Here is a 22,748-nt window from a genome sequence, read left to right as displayed (position 1 = left end):
ATCACGTGGAACGGCTCGTCAATTTCAAGACGGGTTGTCCGTCCCAGAACCATTAGCCGAACACTGTGTCTTGAATATATTTCTCGCCATCAATCCATCGTGTTCCTGGATCATCCGATTATCTGGCAAGGGTGTGGAACAAAGTTGCACAGGTAGCGCCAGGCGAGCGTCGTTTGGCTGTCCAGCTACCTAAAGACTCAACCGTACAACGCAGCTACCCACCAGTCAAGACGCTTTGGCATACCCAACCACTACCGATGTGTCCCTCAACCTTAAGGTCTTATCTGACACCCAGATTTGTTCGCAAGAAACGTCTTGCCTGAGGTTCTTGTGCAAGCGAGAGGGGCTCAGCTAGGACTGAACAAACTACATTCATGAACACAACGCTAGCACTCTTACACATGAGCAGTAGATTTATCATGAACAACTAGTTGCCCCCAGATTATATTCCTGACTGAGCTTTGAATTATTGTAGTGTGTAATCCAAATATCACTAGCGAGTTGAGAACCAACAACTCTTCGTCTAGGTAGCCAAAACTCTGACCCAGCCACGAGCAGAGAGCCGTGCCATGTGCAACCACCACACAAGCGGGATCCTACAGTTTTACTGAGGTCCCTTCGTTTGGATTATCAAGCGGCGGCTAGAGGATTTTCCCGTTATGGATAGAGCAAACAAAGCTGTTGACAATGGCCTCCGGTTTGCTTCGTATCAACTCACCCAATGTACCATGTCACGCAGACAGGACTCACACAAAGACATCTTTGAAATTCTTCACCTTGTGCCTTTCGTTCATCTCAGACTCCTGCTCTCAAAGCTTCTTCTTGCCTGTATCACCAATCAGTGGGTCATAGAAAACCATGTTTGACATGGGAGCAATGCCCTGTGTATCACAGCACCCGTCATAGCCACTACTCCTAGAACCGTGTCACTGTCAGAAAAGATCTCATGTACTCCGCAGTTGTAAAAGCCTTTTGGTTATTTTCTTCGGTGCAGATGTTTGAGGTTGGCGACGGTATTGAGTGGCCTCTTCGCTTGTAGTCGTGTAACGTTTGAGGACCATGTCTCAATATTAATTCGGTCCTTCGCCTTCTCCGGCAATATAGTTACCAAGTGGTATGAATGTTTCAAGAGTGTTATGTTCAAAGTCAGGTGTGTTGTCTCTTCGCCTCCAGATTCTCTGCAGATCGACTCGATATGAAGAGCTCCAAACTTTTCCAATCGGATACAACTGAAGATCTTTGAATTAGTACCTACCAACAGATTATCTCAACTCTAGGTACGAGAGTCTTTTCTCTCCAGGAACGTACCAAAATCAAAGGGCTCCTACTTTGTCAAGACCGGAGGCCGTGCCTTCGCTTGAGAAACTCGACTGCTGCCCGAGGCCTTTAGCTGCACTATTACTTATCTTCACTACCGATCTTTTGGTTTCTTAAATCGACTCTTCAGCTTCGACATCGGATCCCAATCTATCTCCAAGCACTCAAGCGCTTTCAAGAGATTGCATCGAAATACTTGGAGCGGGGGAAAAGACCGATAGCAAAGATGGCCAACGAATATCGAATGTCTCTCTCCTATCCAAACCCATCCCTGGGTCAAATAGCAGTGGCGGAGAATGCATTGGAAGAGAATGCTCCAATGACAACGGAGGTTATCGGATTGCGCAAACATTCGATCACTGGGCCTCGACGAGTAGTTCTTGTCATCTCGTAAGGGAGTTACTGCCTTGGCATATGATACTTGCTAATTGACATATTCAGGTTGTTGGCTGGACTTCTCTTTTCGAGCCTCGACACTTCCATCGTCTCGACTTCGCTCGTCACCATCTCGCACGACCTTGACGATTTCACAAACGCCCCTTGGGTAGTTCTAGCGTACCTCCTCACATACATGGGTGAGTCCCTTGCAAGATCGTGAACCAAGAGAACATCCCTTGACAGGATGCAACAGGATTCGCTGTCTGTGTGTCCAAATTGAGTGACATCTATGGACGGCGCAACATACTCGTGGTATCATGGGTCATTTTCGTTGGTTTCTCACAGGGCTGTGGATCGGCAACTAGTATGACAGCTTTGTATGCCGCCTGCTCTGTACTCTGTTCTCAAGCTGACCCCTTTTAGGGTTGTATACCGCGCTTTCCAAGGAATGGGTGCATCTGGTCTGTACAGCTTAACACAGATCGGCCTGGTAGAGGTTGGGCCTTCTCACAGTCCCAGTCTGATAGGGGCTATGATTGGTGCTACCCTCGCTGTCGCCTTTGTACTGGGTCCCATCATCGGCGGTGCAGTTTCTCAGCTTTCAGACTGGAGGTGGTTGTTCAACATGAAGTAAGTATTTTGGTACATACTTGAAGAAATACTGACGACGTCAGCATCCCTTTCGGCTTGTTTGCGATCCTCGCAATTACAAATCTCTGGCCGCACGAAGAAGTGGCACCCTTCTTCTCATGGAAGGCTTTCGCCAGCATTGATTTCCTTGGAAGCGCAACCCTTCTTACCAGTTCGGGCTTTCTTGTGTTCGCTGTTCAGCAAGCTGGCTCAGATACGTTCGCTTGGGGGAGCCCAGAGATCATCTCTGCTTTGGTCATTTCAGGCGTGAGCTGGCTCGTGTTCGTGTGGTGGGAGGTGCACCTGGAGACAAGGCCATTGCGCAACATCGAGCCAATTTTCCCGATTCGATTGATGCTTCGAAGAGTATACTCTGCGGGATTACTGTAAGTTGGAAAACAAAGATTCGCCCGTGATCGCAATTGACACCAATTAGGGTTACTTTATTCACCGGGTTTCCTTATATCTCACTTTCTATCGTCATTCCGGAAAGGTTTCAAATTGTCAGCCGTGAAGAAGTCCTAACGGCAGGGTTGCATATCCTCCCTATGCTTGGCGCTTGTGCCGTTGGCTCGTTTCTTGGGGGGGCCATTTCGAGCCGGAGAAACAACACGTCCCTGACTCTTCTGGGGGCATCGTGTCTACAACTCCTTGGAGTCGGTCTAATGTCAATGTTGACGGGACCAGACTCACACAGTAAAGCCCAGTATGCCTTCCAAGCAATCTTCGGGCTTGGCGTCGGTCTTTCTTTCTCTGCCGCAACTATCATGACCAGTATACTCGCCGCTGAACGGAGTGAGCTCGCCTCTGCGCAAGGTGCAGTATCGCAGGCTCGTGTCTTGGGCGGTTGCATTGGTCTTGCGGTTTGTACTGTCATTTTCAACTCCCACGTCAATGAATATCTCCAGGACCATTTGACATCCGCTCAACTCGCCAGTCTCCACCGATCACCACTAACAAGTCTACAACTACCGGGACATCTACGAGACTTAGTTAGGGATGTTTATGCCGGTGCGTTTGCTGAAGAAATTAAGGTCATGATGCTCGTGTGTGCCGTCATGACAGCTTTATCTTTTTTCTCGCTGGAAAGAAACCCAGCGCCCCTGGAAAGGTTGACGGCTTTTCCTAAGGATCAGTTTTCTTCCAGAAGAGGCAGTGAATCTGCGACAGAGATGATGGATATATCCAGTATACGCCGTTCTGTTTGAAACTGATTCATATCATTCTTTTAGTTTATTGTGCACCACTATATTCGATCCCAAACAGATCGATCCTGGCGCGAACAAGTTGGTTTTGGTTTTGGGTGGCATATTTGGCGTTAGCTTACAGGCTTGTGTGTTTTCTCGTATATGGCTGTTGAAATATTCTGATTATCGCGGCGTACGGTAGCATATGTACGGGGCTCTGTTAGCATAGGTCTTCAGATGGTGATATTCTTTGAATACAATAGCAATGAAAGAATACAATGGCTCGTTAGCTGATGGTTAATTTTGAACTCAACCGCTCGACTGCAAAAGCGACGATAAAGCCCTGTTGCATAGTGTGCCACTGAAAGGACTACGAAATGGGTGGTTCCCGTACCTGAAGACAAAGGCATCCCAAGACAAGTCTCAGTTACTCGTGATGATTCTTAAGCAAATAGCTCCCTTGTACTACTCTGGTGCCCAACCTTGCATAGAACATAACGCTGAACCAACTGATTGTAGAGGCACCGACTGCAGTTACTACTGTACTACAAACTTGGTGTTTCTCCTCGGCCAGTCGGTCATGCACGAAAGTCCGCAAGCGGGGTTTCTTTGAGAGACCTCGTGATAACGCAAGAGCCGTCTTTGAGACGGTTTGGTGCCGCAAATGGAGTATGTTTCGAGAGTCAAGACAAATGGGGCGTTGGAAAATCATCAAGCTACTTGTCTCGAGTTTTACCTATTGTGACCTCATTTCTCCCGGTCCTAAACCTTCACAGAGAATTGTTCATCAAAACGAGATCCTATGGCAATACTTTCTCTGGGGAGTGTCGTGTGGCGAGCACGACTGTAGTCATATTTGGACGTCGAGATCTGGCAGAAAACATGCACGATGTGTGTACTATTGCTTCTCTTTTTCGATATTCGTGTTCATTTCTAAACCTATCGAGATAACTTGCAAGGCAATTGACGACCATTTTATCGTTTCTCAACAACTTCTAAAATCTTCAGTATATTAACCGTACCCGACCCCTCGCCTGCAAGCCTCTCTCAATATCGACACTTGCTTTCGTACGTATCGATAGCAAATTCTTGGATCAGAATAAATATCTCCTTTAGGTCAGACTCGCGCAAAACTCCTCAGACAGACAGTCGGCACTTTTCGTCTTGAGCGTCTGGGTTTCCTGTAACACTTGAGCTCATTTCGAGGAACCCTGAAGACCAACAGCGCTTGTTCTTAGGTGAGCAAATATCGTCCTTTCGCAGATTCTTCAGGAAAGGTTACTGGTTGTTTTTGCAGGGATCTTTGTCCCTTAGCAGGTTTCTATCGCCCTATAGTATTAGTTGTACTTAAGTCTACACGTACGACGACTTCTTGTAGTAAGAGTACAGACGGTGAGCAAAGTGTGGGTGATAAGTGATGCAGTGTTCTATTTCGGTGAATATGCTTCTCAAGTCTCTTTATGCAAAATTGTAGAGCTTGTTTTCTACAGTAAATTCAACGGAGACTTGATTATGAGGAGAAACGGAACTGGCTGGTGCTCGAAATATAAAGCTGGCACTTCCTTCACAGTGTTTAATGGCTAATATGATTGAGAGGCCAGTATCGTGACCTAATTGTGTACCGTTCGCGGCGAGCGACCGGAGTCTGGAAAACGAAGGCTCTTTGCATTTTTCTCTTGAGTACTCAAAAGCAACGCCATGATGGCTTTTCATATCATCACGCTCACAGTTCGGTTCACGGATGAATATGTTGGGGACATAAATATGCCACTTCGCGGAACTCTTCAAGGCATCGATGTATGAAGGTAGCTGTTCGACTTATTTCGTGATTCCCTGTTCAGGAAGTGTGATCGGCACCACCAACAGCCTGAGGTTTGAAGTAGACGGTCATAACCCCCTGAGGATTAAGCGAGCCCTTGACAAAGTCCTTGAGCGCTTGGTGAGCCTGGCAACCCTCGTCATAGTACTTCATGTCCTCCATGCTAGCGAACTCGGTCTTGGAGACAAAGGTATATCCCTGAGACCGAGCATCCTCATCGGCGGCGCCAACAACCATGGAGAGGATATAGGGCTTGCCGTCCTTGAACAGATAATCAGGTATGTACAAATAGAGATACGACTGGAGGCGACTCACCTTTTGCTGAGAGGCATTGAGCTTGTGGTACTGGTCCAGAAGCTTGGCCTGCTCATCCTTGCTAGGCAGCTTGAACATGGTGATTCGGTGCACGCGGTTGGCCATCTTGACGGTAGGGATCTGAGTAAAAGGTCTGGATATGGTTTTGATATGTTGCGAGACTCGTGCGGGGTTTGGGGGGATACGGCTGGAAGGAAAGGTGAGAGCTCGACAGACAAGCCTCGAATTCATATATGATCTTGTGATAGCTTGGAGAACCACAATGAGGGCAGTGTTAAGGTAAGCAATGCCCGAATTGGATAGTTGAGTAGTATTTAACGAAGACAATGCGCGAGGCGGTTTCATGCGGGCCAAACGCGGGGGGCGGCTCAGGAGCTATCCCCGCCCACATATGGATCCCATGTTGGAGGTTGCTTTCTAACAGATACCAACCAATCATCTTTCATTATTTCTCACAAGCAAGTACTTGGGATCATGGAGTTTCGTTTCCGCACCTGAGCCCGAGTCATTCCGTTAGTTATGCCGCAAAAACGGAATTCACTGATGGTTCTTGACGAGTTACTCTGCTTGGACACGATGTGCTTCTAAAGCTGACAGAGAGTTGCTCTCCCCTTCCTCCAAGGCTCGCTCATTCTTGGTCGAGGGTTGATATCTAGTACTTGGCGATATCTCCGACTGACATAGCTTTCGATATAGACCAACTTCACTCCAGAACCTACCCCGCCCCCACGAGCCGGGCTGTCAAATGAATCTCCAACTTCAACCATGAGAAAGGGCACATAGGGCCGAAACAGCCGGTAATCTATGAGGCGATATTGGCGGGACAATTATTTTCCATCTGTGTCGTCCAATGGAGCTGAAACCTCGGTGCACGGTAGATCAGTCGGCTCAGGGATTACCCCAGATTCACCCAGCTCTGAGTGGTCAGCGATTTAACCTTAACGTTGTAATGAACATGACATGGACGAAAGGAGTACCAGGTTTCGTCGCTTTGCTCCTTCTATCCCAGGCACAGAACTGTTCTAGATCCTGCGCCATGCATAGTGCATGAATGCTAATCAGGCTATACTGCGACTAGGTGTCTAGTAAGCGAAAATACACTACGTACTCAGTCCAACAACACCAACCTCTTTAGCAATGATGGGGGTGTTTGACTTTGACTTTGATCAAGAAAACAAAAACCACATTGGCAATTCTCTAGACTTGTGGGCTTGGCAGTCAATCTCATTGTTGGTAGCATTGACTGGACTGTTTATGCTGTCATGGTTGGATACGGTACAGATAGAGGACGATTACCTACTGCCGTTACTTTCTTTTCTTTGTCCTTTCGTAACTAACACGTCCATAGCCAAAGTCAAACATGATAACCAAGCTGTCGACTACGCACTCAATCAACCCTATACTGCGTTTCTGCCCCTTCCATCTCGATGAATCACCATCACCATAGATCTCTTCATCCAATCCTAGACCTTTGCCGTTTTATGTTCCCTTTTTGCTTTCCTACTAACTCCTTCGCTAACTTACTATATATATGAAAACAATAAAAACCACTTTTGTTGTAAATACCGCAATGCGCACACAATAGCCTTTCTGACAAAAGGCGCTGTCTATAACGTTTTCGTTACCACGTACCCCTCCAATCCACCTTGGAGATCACCAAGTTGTCGACACAAGCTTTCAACAAGCGGAGGCATTGCCTCACTTGCTACAGGGTAGTTTTGTCGAAAGATGAGCCTTGCCAGCGACAAAACTGCCACATAGTTCGACACAGGCTCTAACTGAAGACGCAACCCTTCTGGAGACGAAAGTGATGGGGTGCCCTGACCGAGCTCAAGGAACATTGTCGTCTCCCTCGTCTCTGGTTCATTAAGTGGTAAAACTTCCTGTCCCATCCCTTGATCGCCGTTCGCTGTTCTCTGCGAAAGCAGGCCATACGCCCACAGCGTCAGACTAGCAAGGTAAACAACCATAGCGTTGAATCCTCGCAGGGTTGTTGGTATACACTCTTGTGCATGTCGGAGGACCTGTCCAGCATGCCAGGCAGCATACCGGGACTCTGGTCCAGGTAGCCAAGTGCTCTCTAATAACTGCATAGCTCTGCGAGATTCCTCGTCGCCCTTCCTGCCTGCCAGCCGCTGTACGTCGTCCAACGAGACATGTATGATCATCATGAAAAAGTCTGAAAGAAGCGATAGCTCAGGTTTTGGGGTCTGTGCAGATTTGAGCTGGGTTGACAGCTTACGAAGGCCCTCGTAGAGCTCTTGGTAAAGGGAGCGGGCCCATTCAGGAACATCAGATCCCGGCCGGCCTGGAGCTGCGTGATGGCATTGAGCGACGGCGTTACGATACGTCCAGATTTGTCCCCACAGCCCATGCAGAGCAGCTTTGCAGCAAGATTCTGTGTCCACCCACGTGTTCTGTTCAGTCATGACAAATTGACAGTCTCTCACATCGGAAAGGCGAGGGAAACCGGTAGGGGGGAAAGACCCCTTGGCCAAGTTCAAGTCCCACCATATCTGTGAATTACTAGCTTTCCAGAGATCACGAGCCGCCGGAAGTGCAAAGTCGAGCTGGCTGTATGCTAACGTAGGTCCTTTCCACGACACGATCGATGTTTGCATATCGTGGAGAAATGCACGGATGGCCAACCTGTACTCTAGTCAATATGCTAGCGACTTCGGCATGGTGATATAAGTAACCTTTTGTAAGATTCAATTGTCGTAAATGTTTGCCATTTCGACTCAAGTGTCTCAGAAGAGTCGCCAGCGTTGGGCGTATGTGTAGTCAAGTCTGACGTGAAGCTCAACTTCCCTGTTTTTCGAAGCAGCTATCCGCAATTAGCCTGCTAGCCAGACTCACAATCACAACAGACTTACAGTCAAAAGCTGAGGCGCGAAGCTTTCTGCCACCTCTGTCTGACGATTGAAGCCACTCCATTGACCGGTTTCAAGGTGGAGGACAGACGCTTGAAGAAATGTGATATCTCGCACGGCCAGGCATGAAGATTCAAGCTGTTTGGCAGTCAGCATGTCGTTTACCATTTGCCAATATCGTTGGCTCACCATCGCTACACCATGGTCCATACTTACCCGTTTCCCAATGACACTTGCCGTAAGCTCATCAAGGGCCAGGCCGAATTGCCATATAGCCGGAGTAGATATACATGAAGCCCCACTTGAGACAACGGCAGAGAAAAGCTCTTGGCTAGTTGCCGAGGGATCGAATGACGATCTATGAATAAAAGCCTCACTTTTAGGGTCTTCGCTTTTGAAGTACGTCTCGATCATATAGCCCAATAACTCAGCTGATGGAAATGTTGGTACTCGATGTGGTGTCGGATTGTTGGCGAGAACCATGGCAAACATACTGTCGCGTAAGTAGGGTGAAACGGTAGTGGAGCGAGACACTGAGCTCCCTGCCTGACCATTGGCCTCGGGCTCATACAACCATACTGAACACTGAAGGGGTGCTTCGACCGAGACAGTATCTTTACGGCCTTGACGTGATGTGCGTTTTCCTACATTGCCAGACTGAGGATTTCGCGCGGTCACACCTAAGCCTGGGATCTTGTACGAGCCAAAATCTACATCCCAAGAGAACTCAATCTCCGGAAAGATGCTTTGTGTCGCGGCGAAAAACAAAGACTCCACAGGTGAATCCTCAAGTCTGGGCGCGCCGAGAAAAGAGGTGACACTGTAATCAACGGTAGCATCGACGGCATGACCTTGATGAGCAATAGCCGATTGGGGCAAAGCATAGGTAGCTTCACCGGCCGTAAAGACCTGGCTGTCATTGCCTGTAGTTGAGGCAACCATTGAACTGTCCGAGGGTGACATACCAGCCTGCGACTCAGACGTCCGGTATTGGTTCCCGCGTCTCACTGGCATCTGACATGTCAAACTCTTACTACGGCAGCGGCTGCACGGTTTCTGATCTTCGCATTTTGCCTTGGAAGCAGCGCAATTGAGACATGCCTCGGCGGCTCGGTCGCTTCTTCTGATGAATGGGCGGTCTTTTGCGGCGCCATCTCGATCGTGGGTAGTCTCATGCCGTGTCAAGAGGTCAGCGCGATTGAAACGCTTGGGACATCGGGTGCATTGGTACGGCCGGGCATTCTCGTGCGACCTGAGGTGTCTGGTCAGGTGGTCGGCTCTCTCATAGACGCGACGGCAGATATGGCAGACGTGAGACGGCGATGAGGCGGACGCATCAGAAAGTTTTCTCTTGGCAGGCAACGTAGAAGCAATTCTCTGGGGTGTTTCCCCTTGGTGTTGTTGCAGTGCGGGATCCTGCTGCTGCTGAAAGATTTGATGCTTCGAGGGCGACGCGGGAGGCAGTGAATGCTGCAATTCATGCTGTTCCTGCTGCAAGGGTGGCTGGGCCCGTTGATTCGAATCGGCTACGGACACAGGCGCTGCGAGGGAGAAGAGGGACGACAGGAGCATGTCTGAGCCGGCGGCATCGCAAAGAATGTCGATGCCATTCTGCTCCGTGGCCGCCATTGGATTCGAAGCCGTCGCCTCAGACAAAACCAAGCCAAGCCGGACTGTGCCGTTCTGGCCGCGGGGGTATTAGCTAACCGGACGTGGACTGAGAGAAGTAACCAGTCGCTTGAGTCAAGGCAGCAGGGATCGCTGACTGACTGTTGAGGGGATCGCGAGACAATCCAATGCCGTTGTAGTTCGGAAGAGAGGGGGCGGGGGCGGGAGATGGGCGGCAAGCGTTAATGGATTCTGGTGGGGCTCGCGGCTGTCCAGCGAGTGACGGCAATTCAATTTCACCATCAGGAGCTGAGCATATCGAGTTCCACTTTCCGGAGCCGGGCGAATTCAACGGCCGGCCATAACGGGCGGAACCAATATGGAATCTAGTAGTCGGAACCGGCGCCGAGTCCGCAGTGTCTTAAACCACGTATTAATCACATTGTCAAGGTGAGCGCGAATTGTCGAACAGCTAAAACTCAGAATAATACAACACTGAGCTTTACACCTGGGATGAATGCATTCCTCCATGTCAGTTCGATGAACGTGAGGTGGTTGATCAGGGGAGTTTTCTTAACTACCCCCTTGCGTCGCCCTCAAACTTTGACAGCTGAAGTGACTCCCTTCGTTAATCTAAGAGTAGCAGCTGGCATCTCGCTAATAAGGTAGGCCCGTGTCAACGGCCCGGGTAGGCCAGTACGTACTGTACTTGTCAAAGGTGGTGTCTCAGCAGCCCTCGTTGCGTCACTCAAGCCACCTGATGAAGATTTATCTCCTCAGCGCAAGGAAGAAAGTCCAGAACCCTAGTATGTCTCAGTGTAATTATCACCTCAGTGCCAAGACTAGAATTGGCTGAGATTGGTTCGTGACAAAGGCGATCACACAATAGCGATATGTATTTTCCGTTGTCTTATAATTGCGTTTGGGTCACTGACCAGCCTAGACAGGGATGCCAAAGTGAGGAGTCACATATCAATCTTTGGTTTTATCTTTGACTTTACACAAAAAGCCAGAACATTATGAAGTTACACCGATTACAAAAAATTGACGATTTATTGCGTCTAACTCTTACTCCAGTGCCGTGTCAAATCCTTGGCGTATCCAGGAATTGGCTGGGCTATGCAACCAATCCTGGGCCCCAGTAAGGCCCTCGGTAAGTGATTCTCGATTATCTGATGCACCTCATGTAACTGCCCTGTGAGATTCAGCGAAGTGACAAGGTGGCTGATCCGAGTCACTCCCGACTTCCTGGTTGGGCTGCACTGACTTATGGTAATGCCTTGGTTTCGACCCATGAGTTTTTTCCTTCCATCGTGTATCAATTTTAAGCATGACTCGGAGATCGCCGTGATTCGTGATTAACCAACGCGCACGAGCACGGTTTGAAGGTGCCCGTTGAGTCAGTGGGGAGTGGCAGAAAATCGCTGTCAAGACCCAAATCATACCCCTGGGCCCTGGCATTCTAAGACATGCTCGACGACGACGTAATAGTAGGTCCGAGTGCCGCTGTGCCAATCAGAGGTCGTGGAGCCTTCCATTTCACGACGTGAGCTGACTGAAGTGCTGCAACAAGTGTCACTCTTGACTTGTCGCAGATCCCTCTAGTCGGAATAGACTTTCTTGCCTATCCATGCTAACGAAAAAGGGCACTTGAGGATATCTCATGTCATGTTCAGCTGACATTTGAGATCCACAGTCCTGTGGTTCGCAGCGGCGAGAAATGCTCAACAACATCTTGGCATTGTGCTTTTGGGCAAGCTCTGAACCAGGTAGAAGCAGTCAAAGCTGTGCTAATTAGTTACATGTTCATTTGAGGTTCTCATAAACTCACCTCGACCCTGGGATAGATCTAGTCGACACAAGGAGTACCGCAGTATCCGCAGCAGCGACCAGGAATTACCCAAACTTCTTTGCCAGCTAAGGCACAGGTAGGACATCGAGTGCCAGGAACTTTCTGAGCTCTGAAGGCACTGCACAAGACCCGAGGTCCAGCAGAGTTGAAGGTTTCGACTACAGCCTGACATTCTAGTTCCGGCTGCAACAACGATGCTGTGTTTTGGTATTGGTCTCCATGGTACAGCATGGAGGGCGAGGGGGTGGGTAGAATATCTTGATGGAGGGCCATGATGGAGGTCGACTCTTACTTGGGTTGACAGCTTGATGCAAGAGAAGAATGACTCTGTGGGCAGGCAATATATAATAAAAATTAAAGTCACGAGCACTGTATCATAAAGCTTGGAAAGGCACGAGTTGTTGAAGTATGGGGGTTGGATGGGATTTATGGTTTTCGAGGACTAGTAATAGTGTGTAAATGGACTGAGGAGGCCCAGGAAGGGTAAAATCAAGGGGTCGAAGAACAAAGTATGGGTATTGCTCAAAGACAAGACAGGTACGCAATACCCTGACACAAGGATGATGCTCCCATTCACTCGATGATCAGTAGCGTGTACAACCTACCGTAGTCTCGGTGGGCATGCTGGGGCCAAGCGGTGGTAGCATCAGACCTGTCATATCGACTTCCTGCGAGTCTTCAAGCTGTCATTGCTTGCCAGGGAGGTGCGTGGCGCCGCCCTTGAGCAGGGCTGTGGGCCATATCGATGGAGGCGGGGTCTTCTTTGTTTGGATCTTTTCTTTTGGTCTGTTCCTGAACCTCGAAGTTGCTGCTTGTTAAAGGGATCAAATATGTCGTCCTGCATTCGGTCAGTAACAAAAGAAGACACTGTAGAACAAACAAGTCAAAAGCGGCGTTGTTTTTCGCTTCTTCTGTATTACAGTATCTGTTCTCGCTCACAACGGTTCGTAAAAGTGATTTTTTCGACCGGGCTGAAAACCGAATTGAACTGGCAATGTGAGAGAAATGCTCTTTTTTTAGCGGCAAGGAGATATAGACCGGGCCGGCGGTTGAGTATCTAATTGGCCAGGATATGGGGGGTGTGATGGACTGGCGTTAACAGAGAAAAGCAAAGTTGTGACTGCTCGTCTTCAAGAGGGTCACGATGACAAGGAGCCCACGGTGCTGACTTGCTAACTTGAATTATGATCAAGTCCAGGAGATTTGCTCAAGCCGCTTGGCTTGGCTCCCAGGTAGAGACACCCTGGGGCATACTTGGATGGCCTGTTAAGCTGGGCCGAGTGGACGAACAACATGAGAAGATTCGCACAGAGTCTGTGCGTTATGCAAAGGTGGTGAATCTGAAGATCCCATGGGAAATTTCCCTAAGAACGCGATCTAAGCCCCCAGTCGCGCGCACCCACCATCAATCCACCACGGACCACGGACCAACCCCAGGGCTTGGCGGGCACCAGGGCTCTGGAATGATGGACCCTCGTCACTCCTCAATTTGTAAGTTCAAGCTCAAAGCAACCGCACCCATCCATCAGATGCCGCGCCAGGGCCGGCTCAACGCCCCCCTCCCTTTGAAAGCTGGAACGATCGCCAGTGCGTCAAGCTATCTCACCGACCAGCTGGAGCTGGCGTAACATTGTAGAGGGGTAGTGGTCAAGCGTCCACAGTTCCGCACGGATTCTTTCAAGGTATTGCGTTGTGCTCCACTTGCCTCTTCCTGTGAGAGAATCTTTTGCTTGATGGATCCCGAGCCGAAAATCATCGGGTTTGTAGGCACGCTTGGTGTCAGAGAAAGCGTTCGAAAGTTTGCATAGACTATGTATTGTTACCTCAAGTGTCAGGTCGAGGAGCGTCTTGGCAAGCAGGTTTTGGTCCTCAGCTATACGAGTTGTTCGTCCCCATGCGAGCCATATAAATCTCACGTCATAGTCTCGACTCGTGCACGCTCATAGACAAACCCAGCCTAACGGAGGGTGGACAATTAGTTGGGGTCCTGACAGACCGGCCTGGGATGGAGTGAAGAGTAACGGGGCCAGTGGGGTTCACGAACCTGCGGATAATCCAGGTCCTGGTCCCTTAATTAGTCTCAGGCTCAGTCTTCCAAGAAGCAACGGAACCAAAAGTAGGATTCGACACTTCAGGATACCTTACCAATCGGTCATCCTTGATGCTTGTCGAGGAGGTCGTTGTCGAAGTGAGTGGTTTCTCCCTCTCGTGAAGACGAGATGGATGGGAAGGCTGATGTTGCGATTGGTTAGTTGCCTACCAGGTTTGGTCTCGCTCTGCCTTGTCCTGCATTGCATACTGTAGGTTGGATCTGATCGGCGTCTGACCCGCCAAGTGCCGCTGCGTGCCTACTAGCCAGCCATAGATCTGTTTACAGTACAGAGGGAAGCTGCTTACCTCGACTGTTTGTTCCGTACCTTAGGTACCTCATCATACCTCACTTGGAGCTGAAGATATTTGGGCAGATTCCGAGCCTTTTTTTTGGTTTCTGAAGGGTAAGGCCGCAGTTTTGCTGATCTATCAACTCTTCGAATAGGACGTGCCTCGAACTTATCATGCTGCAACAAGCCCGCCCAGTCGAAGATCTCCCTTCTTGTCCAAGGAAGGCTCACATATACAAGTGAGTGCGGTCATCCAGCGCTGGTCTCATGACTCCTATGAAAATAGCATAAATGCGAGAAATGTCCCAAGTACAGAAAATCTTAGCTACTATCTACGAGTGGTGTTCATGTAAAAGCTTCACAGTGGCTTTTAGGTCGTGCAGTTCTTGAGAAGCTCTAGAACCCTTCCAGTGACATACCAATATCGTGGTCCTGTCATCGTTGGTGTCAGCGGCCCCCCACTACACACAGCCATTATTAGTTGGGCTAGCCTAGGTAAGCCCAGCTTCATGTCACAGCTGAAATTCAACGTATTGACTCAAACGATGGCTTTAAGCACACATCCACGACTCGTAAATGAGCAAGGCTTCCTTGAAAGGACTCATTGAGGCCAGATTCTTCAACCTGTAGTAGGTGCCTAGGTACTTACCTACCGAGGTATTGCTCAAGGAACCTAGGTGGGTACCCATGAACTGTTGGGTTTGTGCGATGTGCTAAACATCTTCCTATAGGCAGGCTGTTATGGCAGGGGTGACCTTGAAAACTGCGCAGTCAAAGATGCATCTCCCCTGCTTGCTGCAGCCCCTCGTCTTCATAACCCCTCCTCCAATCGACCTCGATTAAGAATCGATCTCATCTCGGCTTCTCTAATCTGGAACTCAAACCCAATTTTAGTATGAGATCTTCATTCTCCATTCCCTTCCCCTGTGCTGATTTGGCTATTTCCGTTGGTAACGCACAAGGACCGATTATCGTAACAGTGAGCGGCATTGCCCTCACTGATTGAGCTGATGGCACCTTTGAAGCTAATAAAGCTATTCACCAATTCGCAAGTTGTGCTCGAGCGATAGTTCCAACAGGGAATTGCTTTTTCACAGACCAGCAATCTCGGCGCTGACGCCATTAACGTTTACATAGACCATAGAGTAAGAATTTTACCTTACAATGCGCCAGCGGTATGCCCAAAATATTTCAACGACCTCGACCAAGATACCCAAGGTATGTGAGGTCCCTATCAAAACCCATCTCGTTGGCTACGATCGCCGTAGCACCCCAGGCAAGCCACGATCGATCCGCTTCCAAGGGGGGTGGGATGGAAGGTAACGTTATATTGGCTTTCGTTGTGAAATTCGTCAGTTGCGTTCGTTTCTTCTTTTCAGGTGTTCATCCTAACTTGTCCTTTTCGCCATGGCTCTGTTTATCTGTTATCCTTGTGAATTCTTTAATGGCTGGGTAGCCTTTACTTCAGTACGACTTACTAACATGGATTATCTCTCATGACGTCGACCACGAGAGACCAGACAATGCCGTACTCGAAACAAAATCTACAGGCCTACGCAGCTGCATGCGCCACTTCTGGAGTCGATCGATCTCCATAAGAACTGACACTTGTTCACCTCTTTTGGACCTGGTTCAGAGTTAATATAAAATCAGTAATCAACAAAAACGATAGCTCGAGCCATACTTTGGATGCCAAAAACACCCGACTTGGTGCTATAAATCGTTTCCACGCTGGGCGTTTTCCCAAACGACTCACCGCTAGAGACTTGACAGATTTAGGAGTTGATCTCCGACCCAGCTGAAAAGTACCAAAGATTGGGTCCTCTCAACGTCCGGCCCTCTACTGGGTAGTAAGGATTTTTCGCGCGGATAGCGTATAACAGCCGAATCAGACTTTACTTTTGTTTTATCCACCAACGCTATCAGCTGGATACATGCATGCATGGTCTTGACGCGGATAGCTAAATTGTATAATATCCTACCTCCTTACCTACCCGGCTACCTTAGCTTTCAACTTCATGTTGCTTTTTCGTGCTCCACTCCTGGTGTCTACACGTCGGCCCTCCGGCCAGTCAGTGCAAAAATGGCCAGTCCTTAATGGAGGGATATCGTTTTCGACAGGTGTGCCCAGCCAGCCGCAAACGTGTCATGGCAGATTCTCCTTTACGAACCCCTTCAGTCGAGCCTGAGCAATTTTTGCTACCGCGGCATTCTGCAAGTGTTCTAGGTTAGTTGACTGGCACTTGCAGCCATCCACCATACAACCTCGAGTGGTATAATACTATAAAATCTAACAAATCTAACAAAATGCTTGCTGTAAGCCTTTAGTGATACGCCTTGGGGGCGGGGGTACACATGAAACTGTCTTACACCGAAATCCACTTATTTATCAAACTTCAGTCTCGTGTTTTCTTCCCTAGACACGGAAGTGGCTTCTAGCATGCGCGTCCTCACTCCGGTTAAGGATGCACCTGGGCTGGTCGTTGACCCACTCCAAAGCAAGGCTTAGGTGCGTCAGTTAGATTTATATTAGCCAACATAGCAAACCTAACCTGGGCAAATTCATCATTTTTTGTCAAGATAACCCAACAGCCAAGCCTCGTAACGACTCCACAGTAGCCACAGGTAGGCCTTATCACGGGACCGTTGAGACTGCAGCCACAAATCAGTATCAAAGACTAGCTCCCTAGAATGCCACAGCTAGACCCGTAGAGCTCTTCTCTTGCTGAGACAGGCCCGTTGAACCTCGCATGAGATGTAGCGTGCGGTATTGTGGAAAGGGAGGGACCTCAGCCACGATATGGAAAGTTAAAGCATTTGATACGATGGAGCGTGTACCAACAAGCTCTCCAACCGATCCTGAAGTGTTGAGTGTGGAACGTGTTGGCCTAAAGCCTCTAATGGCTACGAGGTGCATACATGTACAGCACTGGACGAAGGACATAACGAAATACGCACTGACAATTGATCGTGATTGCAACTAGGAGGACAATGTCCGACATTCTGAAGGATCCGCAACGGCACACGGACAACATGATCAACTGCATTTAGCTGCTCAATGACGGGCCAATGACTTTAACCAACAGTCAAACAACTTGGAATGCGACAGGTCCAGGCTCTATCGTTTGTGGTCAGTCGACTGAGGCTATTTTGTCTAGACATCAACTTCTACCACTACGAGCAAAGGCCATGGCGCATATCCCACTCTACAGCTGAGAAGAAACCTTGTGTATTCCGAGTCAAGCCTAGTTTGCGATGGACAAATCCGGCCACGGCGCAACGAGATGCATAGAATCAGGGTATAGTTATGCTGTTCGAGTATTTAGGCCAGTGACAGGTAGTGTTGAGATATGTGTGCCTGAGGCCCCCACATCCCTCTGTTATGTAGCCTGCCCACTGGGGCCCTAGCTAGGTAGGTAGCCTCCCTAATACACATCAGACCCCGTATTCACAACAACCTTGTGCACCAGCCCCATCGTGCCTCTCTGCTACCAACAACCACTCTGCAGACTAGTCGCATCTAGCCGCGGCGACTATCGACATTGTCCCCCTGGCCTGCATATGGCTATCTCTACTGTACTCAACTCACCTCCAGATGGACTAGACTAGTGCCGCTTGTGCCCGATCGGAATTTCCGGCCTCTTCAGCCCTTTCAGGGCATTAACTAGATTGGAAGATATGCAAGTTGAATGCATGACAACATGGTAATATTTGCACAATCTCTTGCTACCATACGCCCAGACTTGACCTACACATGCAGTGAGAGTGCGAGCGCCCAGCCCTCAGAACTACCATTATCACCATGGTCAATACTATAGCCTCGAAGTTCTTCAAGGTGGATAACGTTTAGTACTCATGAAAAACTGGCCATCATTTGCAACATAGAGACCACCATACGAGTCAGGCTCAGTCCCATAGACTAAACATACTGTATCCCATCTGATGAACGATTAGTGAGGTCCTCCGACTGCGCTAGGGTTCCCGAGGTCAAGAAAGGAGGGGCGCAGGGTTAACACCGGCGGCTTGTTGAGGATGAGCAGTATCGTTACTACTTTTACTGCCGTGTACTGTTGGTAACCGACTATATCAGCGCTTCGATACTTGTCAATCAACGACTCGGCCATGCTTATTTCCTTGTAAGGCCAGAGTACCTAGAAAGAGCAGGGTGCTGAACTCACAATCTCAGAAAGTCCCCAAAGAGGTTTTGACTTGCGCAACAGCGAACTGTGAAACTGCTCCTTTCTGGAGAGCTGAACGAGCACGTTTCACATAGAGCAAATACCAATCAATTCATGATTTGTGAGCGGGTAGTGTCCTCGCAATGTGTATGCAGTAGTTTACTTGTAAGGCATGATAAGTGCCGCCACGCTGGCACACCAAGCTCCTAACCAGGTGTTGTGCGTTCTTCATGCATGCAATGTCACTCGAGGCTGCAGCGGGTCAGAAAGAGCTATGCAGGCAATCTGGCCCTCGTCTGAGCATTATTATACGGGTGAACAAAGACGTTCCTCGACTGACAGATAGCCAGATGAGCAATGCCAATTCGACTCAGCACTGACTACGACAAACGGCGGAAGGCTTGAGGGCAAAGAGAAATGGCACAAAACATTCATTGTTCCTGGGTATCCCAAAACTCCTGTCTAAATCTAACCAAAATCCCAGCTATACCATTATCAGTCCAATGAAACACTATCACAGAAAACAAAACGGGGGCCAGTTACTCAAACCCCCTCCAGGATGAGAGCTCATCCGCGTATACGATCTGACCGTGATTTGACACATTTTCAGAAAGGCCGAAAGTGTCTAAGAGACTTGACCGGGCTAAACCTCAGGATGACGAAATGAGATATGCTGGCAGCCAAAGACCTATGGTCAGTCTGTGTGTGACGCAGGTTGCTGTAGACGCTGTCGTAGTGCTGTGCAGCATGCACAAAGCATCATCACAGCAGGAAGTTGCCACAGTACACGAGTAATGCCCTTGGGATCGGATGTACAGCATCATTCGCAAGGATGAACTATACTATCGATCAAACCAGGGTCTTCTCAATTTTAACCAGCAGCTTCCCCCCTGGTACAACGCGGGGCTTCGAGTCCATGAGTCGGATGAATCGATAGCCGGGTCGCAGACGGTCTAGGCGAATGCAAGCCCAGGCAAGCAGTGGCGAGCTGCCAAGCTTGGTTGAATCGTCCTCGACCTTGAACCTAGGGGATTGATCGAATTAGTACAATATAAAGCAAGAGTTGCCGACCAACAAGCTTTGCGTCCCGCCCCGCCCCGCTAGCTGGCGGACCTCAAGGATGGCGAGGTGAATGGCACGAGTCACCATCACGGTGCACCAGATATGACCATACCAGTCTAGATAGTGTGGGAAACGGCAAATAGCAACCCGACGATCAAATATGATTAACCGTATTTGGATCTGTGATCTGCGCCTCACTCAGACCGAACCGGAGGTCTGTGTCCTGGGGCAAAGCGTGTCTTGGAAAGCAGCTGGTCCTTGATACCCAAGGAAGCCGATGGGTTATAGCTATTACTATGGGACAGAAAGGAGCTCACCGCCATAGTGTAAGCTCTTTGACCGTACAAGACCTACTGCGGTGTTTCCACGACACACCTGTGATTGGCAAGACACAGGAGACGGTCCGAGAGCAGGGGGTGGGAGGGTGGGATACCGATACATGACAGAATTGAAAAAGTTGTCCACTAACCTGATGAAACTGAGCTCTTCGACCACCTTGGGAATGTTCAAGAACTGGAGGGTCGAGCCGTGGGGGCCGAAATCGGGATGGTCCGTCTTACCAACGTCCGTTTTATCTTTGTACTTGTGTTCCTGCATATATGCGTCACGTTCAGCGTCGGTTGGTTTGTCGACATGCAGCTCTGCCTTTATCAGCGGCCTAAGGGTGCTGGCGGAGCGACCGACGTCCGCTGCGTCGCCAGCTTGGATCGGAATGTGTTGTCCAGCAAAAACTGTGATCCTCAAATTCATGGTACGACCTGGTGTGGCTTCGCCCTGAGTCTCTGCAGACTTGTTTGAACTCTGATAACCCTCCGGTTTCAAGACCCAACCCTTCTCATCTGCAAACATGCCTTCGTTGAGCATCATGCCTTCATCCAGATATTGCCAATTCATGGCGACCATCTGAACACCGCCACGCCAAAAGAGACTTGGGTCTGGATTTGAGCTATCGAACCTTCGACCTGCGGGGAAAGCGCGCATGAAGTATCCCTTGTTATGGGTAAACATGTCGCGATGCTGCTTCTGGTGAAGTTCTAGGATACGATTCTCGCTGATGGAAAAAATGTGGGCAGGAATTTTGGCTTCCTTAGTTGCGAGACCCTTGTAGTGCTGACTGCGTGTGTACACGGCAAGTTTGCCAAGGTTCTCACAGATCCGGACCTTGGAGCTGGTGTTCTTCTCGTGTGAAGGAAACGTACTGTTAGAACCTGTCAGGGATGGTCCTGTGGACTGCAAGGGATGCTCATCCTCAGACCCCGATGCATCTTCGTCGTGTGCGTAAATAGCAGGTAGATCCATAGTGCTGGGAGGCACCACGATCTTCGCAGGAGCCTTCTTGACCTTTACGAGAATTCTCTTTCGCAGCTCGCCCAACTTCGGGAGTTGCAATCTAGGGCCAGTATCATCGAATGCTTTATCCACAAGCATCTCGCCCCATTCCTCTTTCATGATTTTGACCATGACCTCTTGTTGGTCCTCATCAGCGTGCACCTCCAGGCTGACAATAATTGGAAGGTCATTATCAACGAATGCAGACTCGCCAACGGCTCTGCACACCTCTCGAAACCCACACGGCGCAGTCAGGGTCCATCCATGGGTCACAATTGGCTCGTCTTTGGGGAACGACTGCCTTGTGCGTGGTGAAAGAGGTTTAGCAACGTCAAGACGGTCTCCAGATTCTCGTGTCTCGAGCGAAACTTGATTCAAACTCGATCGTGGGGAGGAATTTCGGCTTCCTAAGCTGGTACTGCGGGAGCGATTGGCGGTTTTGTCACCAAGATAGCCTTCAACTTTGTCGATCACCGTGGTAGCGACATTGGGGAACGATTCGCCCGAGAGTCCACGCTTGTGGTCAATCTTGGTGGCTCTGCCTCTCGTTGTGGGAATAATTGTATCCCCATTCCACACATCAATCTCGATACAACGACATCCCCGAAGAAGAACCTATTAGCAACCAATGTCAGCTAAGCCATTCTCAAAAGTGCTTGTAGGATTCCGTCGAATAAACGTACGGTTCTGTATGCTTCAGGAGAGCTTCTGCTCAGTGAAGCCAGTTGATTCCCAACCAGATATGTGTTGTGACTGCTGCTAATAAAGTAATTTGTGAGAGGTTTCGAGAGATCCTTTTCGGGCAAGGGCCCAGTGGCCTCCCATGAGAAGTCGGTAACCCAAGTGTATTTGAAATCTCCCAAGGAATAATCCTCCTTAGCAAGTTCGCTGACGGCGCTCTCGCTCTCGCCCTGGACAGTTCGTAGGAATTCAGCAAACTTGGCTTTGGATAGTCGCGGTTCTGAACCCCGCAGGTCATGGTATGTACGGTCGAGGGCCTCATGCATCTCAGTAGTAATATGAATGTCTGGTATATCGGGAATTGGCGCTTGCTGGTCAGAACTCCGGCTGGAGCATTCGTCAATCGGCGGTTTCTTCTGTGCTGGAGGCTGTTCCCAACCATACATGGGAGCTGGGGATGCGGCGGTGGTGAAACGAACCATGCCCTTGAGAGCGCCTATGGCCTGGAAGTTGGAGTTGCCAAAGATGGACATAGTACGCGCGCGGCGAGGTTTGTCGTCCTTTGCGCTACGGCGCCGCTGGAGTCCAATGTTAGTGGGTACGATCAAGAGATTTGGGATGCTGATATGGCTCACTATAAGGCCACAGAAGAGCGACATGGTGACGAGCTATGGTTCCCAGAGGCGAATTGGGGTTTGAAGCTGGCGATGTCGGCGACGGTTATGTGGCAGAAACCATTGGAGCGAAGGGCTGCCCCGTTAGTCTAACCAAGCATGAGAAAACTGCAAGCCCGGAGTCTTTCGCTTCGCAGTTGAGAATCGGTACCTTGAATCCGGTCTTGAGAGCAGAGGTCCTTGGATTGAGCGTTGGCAAGTAATATGTGTTTGAAAGAAGGAGAAGAAAGGCGACAAAATGGATGGATTGGATGTCAGCACGCCTGTCTGATAGGCGATAAATTACGGCGGTCTCCCCGGTTCAGTAGCCAAGCTAGCAGCCGAGTCCAGGTCTCGCTAGCGTGCTGCAGCACAGCCCTAGGGGGATGGGTCGAGCAGGGGGGCGGCTGAAAGAAGAATGGATAATGAGTCCCAGGGCTGGAAAAGATTGGACCGTGGAGGCTTGGGGGCGAGGAGATGATTGG

General features: G+C 49.5%; 5 protein-coding genes across 7 annotated transcripts; 2 read left to right on the top strand and 3 right to left on the bottom strand.

Moving 5' to 3' along the window:
• Positions 1-1,448: 1,448 nt before the first annotated feature.
• FOIG_02034 (uncharacterized protein) lies at positions 1,449-3,533 on the top strand (the record flags this gene model as incomplete). The annotated part of the gene is made up of 6 exons (XM_031199105.1): positions 1,449-1,707; positions 1,759-1,892; positions 1,949-2,072; positions 2,119-2,325; positions 2,370-2,711; positions 2,762-3,533. The coding sequence occupies exons 1-6, from the start codon at positions 1,544-1,546 to the stop codon at positions 3,531-3,533; spliced, it is 1,743 nt and encodes a 580-aa protein (XP_031071142.1). The 5' UTR covers positions 1,449-1,543.
• Positions 3,534-5,216: 1,683 nt separating this feature from the next.
• FOIG_02033 (uncharacterized protein) lies at positions 5,217-6,006 on the bottom strand. The gene is made up of 2 exons (XM_031199104.1): positions 5,647-6,006; positions 5,217-5,592 (listed from the first exon to the last, which is right to left on the bottom strand). The coding sequence occupies exons 1-2, from the start codon at positions 5,989-5,991 to the stop codon at positions 5,350-5,352; spliced, it is 588 nt and encodes a 195-aa protein (XP_031071141.1). The 5' UTR covers positions 5,992-6,006; the 3' UTR covers positions 5,217-5,349.
• A 781-nt stretch (positions 6,007-6,787) lies between these two features.
• On the bottom strand, positions 6,788-10,353 carry FOIG_02032 (uncharacterized protein). Of its 2 annotated transcripts, none has more exons than XM_031199102.1 (4): positions 8,709-10,353; positions 8,523-8,657; positions 8,346-8,473; positions 6,788-8,295 (listed from the first exon to the last, which is right to left on the bottom strand). In XM_031199102.1, the coding sequence occupies exons 1-4, from the start codon at positions 10,146-10,148 to the stop codon at positions 7,254-7,256; spliced, it is 2,745 nt and encodes a 914-aa protein (XP_031071139.1). In that variant the 5' UTR covers positions 10,149-10,353; the 3' UTR covers positions 6,788-7,253. The 2 variants fall into 2 exon arrangements, with proteins under 2 accessions (XP_031071139.1, XP_031071140.1); XM_031199103.1 differs by having other exon boundaries at positions 8,736-10,353.
• Positions 10,354-13,163: 2,810 nt separating this feature from the next.
• On the top strand, positions 13,164-17,652 carry FOIG_02031 (uncharacterized protein; the record flags this gene model as incomplete). The annotated part of the gene is made up of 5 exons (XM_031199101.1): positions 13,164-13,470; positions 14,772-14,855; positions 15,498-15,578; positions 16,540-16,587; positions 17,519-17,652. 5 exons carry the CDS (start codon positions 13,164-13,166, stop codon positions 17,650-17,652), a joined length of 654 nt encoding a protein of 217 aa, XP_031071138.1.
• A 1,262-nt stretch (positions 17,653-18,914) lies between these two features.
• FOIG_02030 (uncharacterized protein) lies at positions 18,915-22,666 on the bottom strand. 2 transcript variants are annotated; one of them, XM_031199100.1, is made up of 4 exons: positions 22,246-22,666; positions 21,613-22,188; positions 20,070-21,544; positions 18,915-19,562 (listed from the first exon to the last, which is right to left on the bottom strand). In XM_031199100.1, the coding sequence occupies exons 1-4, from the start codon at positions 22,267-22,269 to the stop codon at positions 19,388-19,390; spliced, it is 2,250 nt and encodes a 749-aa protein (XP_031071137.1). In that variant the 5' UTR covers positions 22,270-22,666; the 3' UTR covers positions 18,915-19,387. The 2 variants fall into 2 exon arrangements, with proteins under 2 accessions (XP_031071137.1, XP_031071136.1); XM_031199099.1 differs by having other exon boundaries at positions 18,915-21,544.
• Positions 22,667-22,748: the final 82 nt, after the last annotated feature.

This window comes from Fusarium odoratissimum, assembly GCF_000260195.1.
Source record: "Fusarium odoratissimum NRRL 54006 unplaced genomic scaffold supercont1.2, whole genome shotgun sequence".
In the NCBI taxonomy this organism is placed as follows: domain Eukaryota; kingdom Fungi; phylum Ascomycota; class Sordariomycetes; order Hypocreales; family Nectriaceae; genus Fusarium; species Fusarium odoratissimum.
This window is presented reverse-complemented; position numbering and strand designations above follow the sequence as displayed.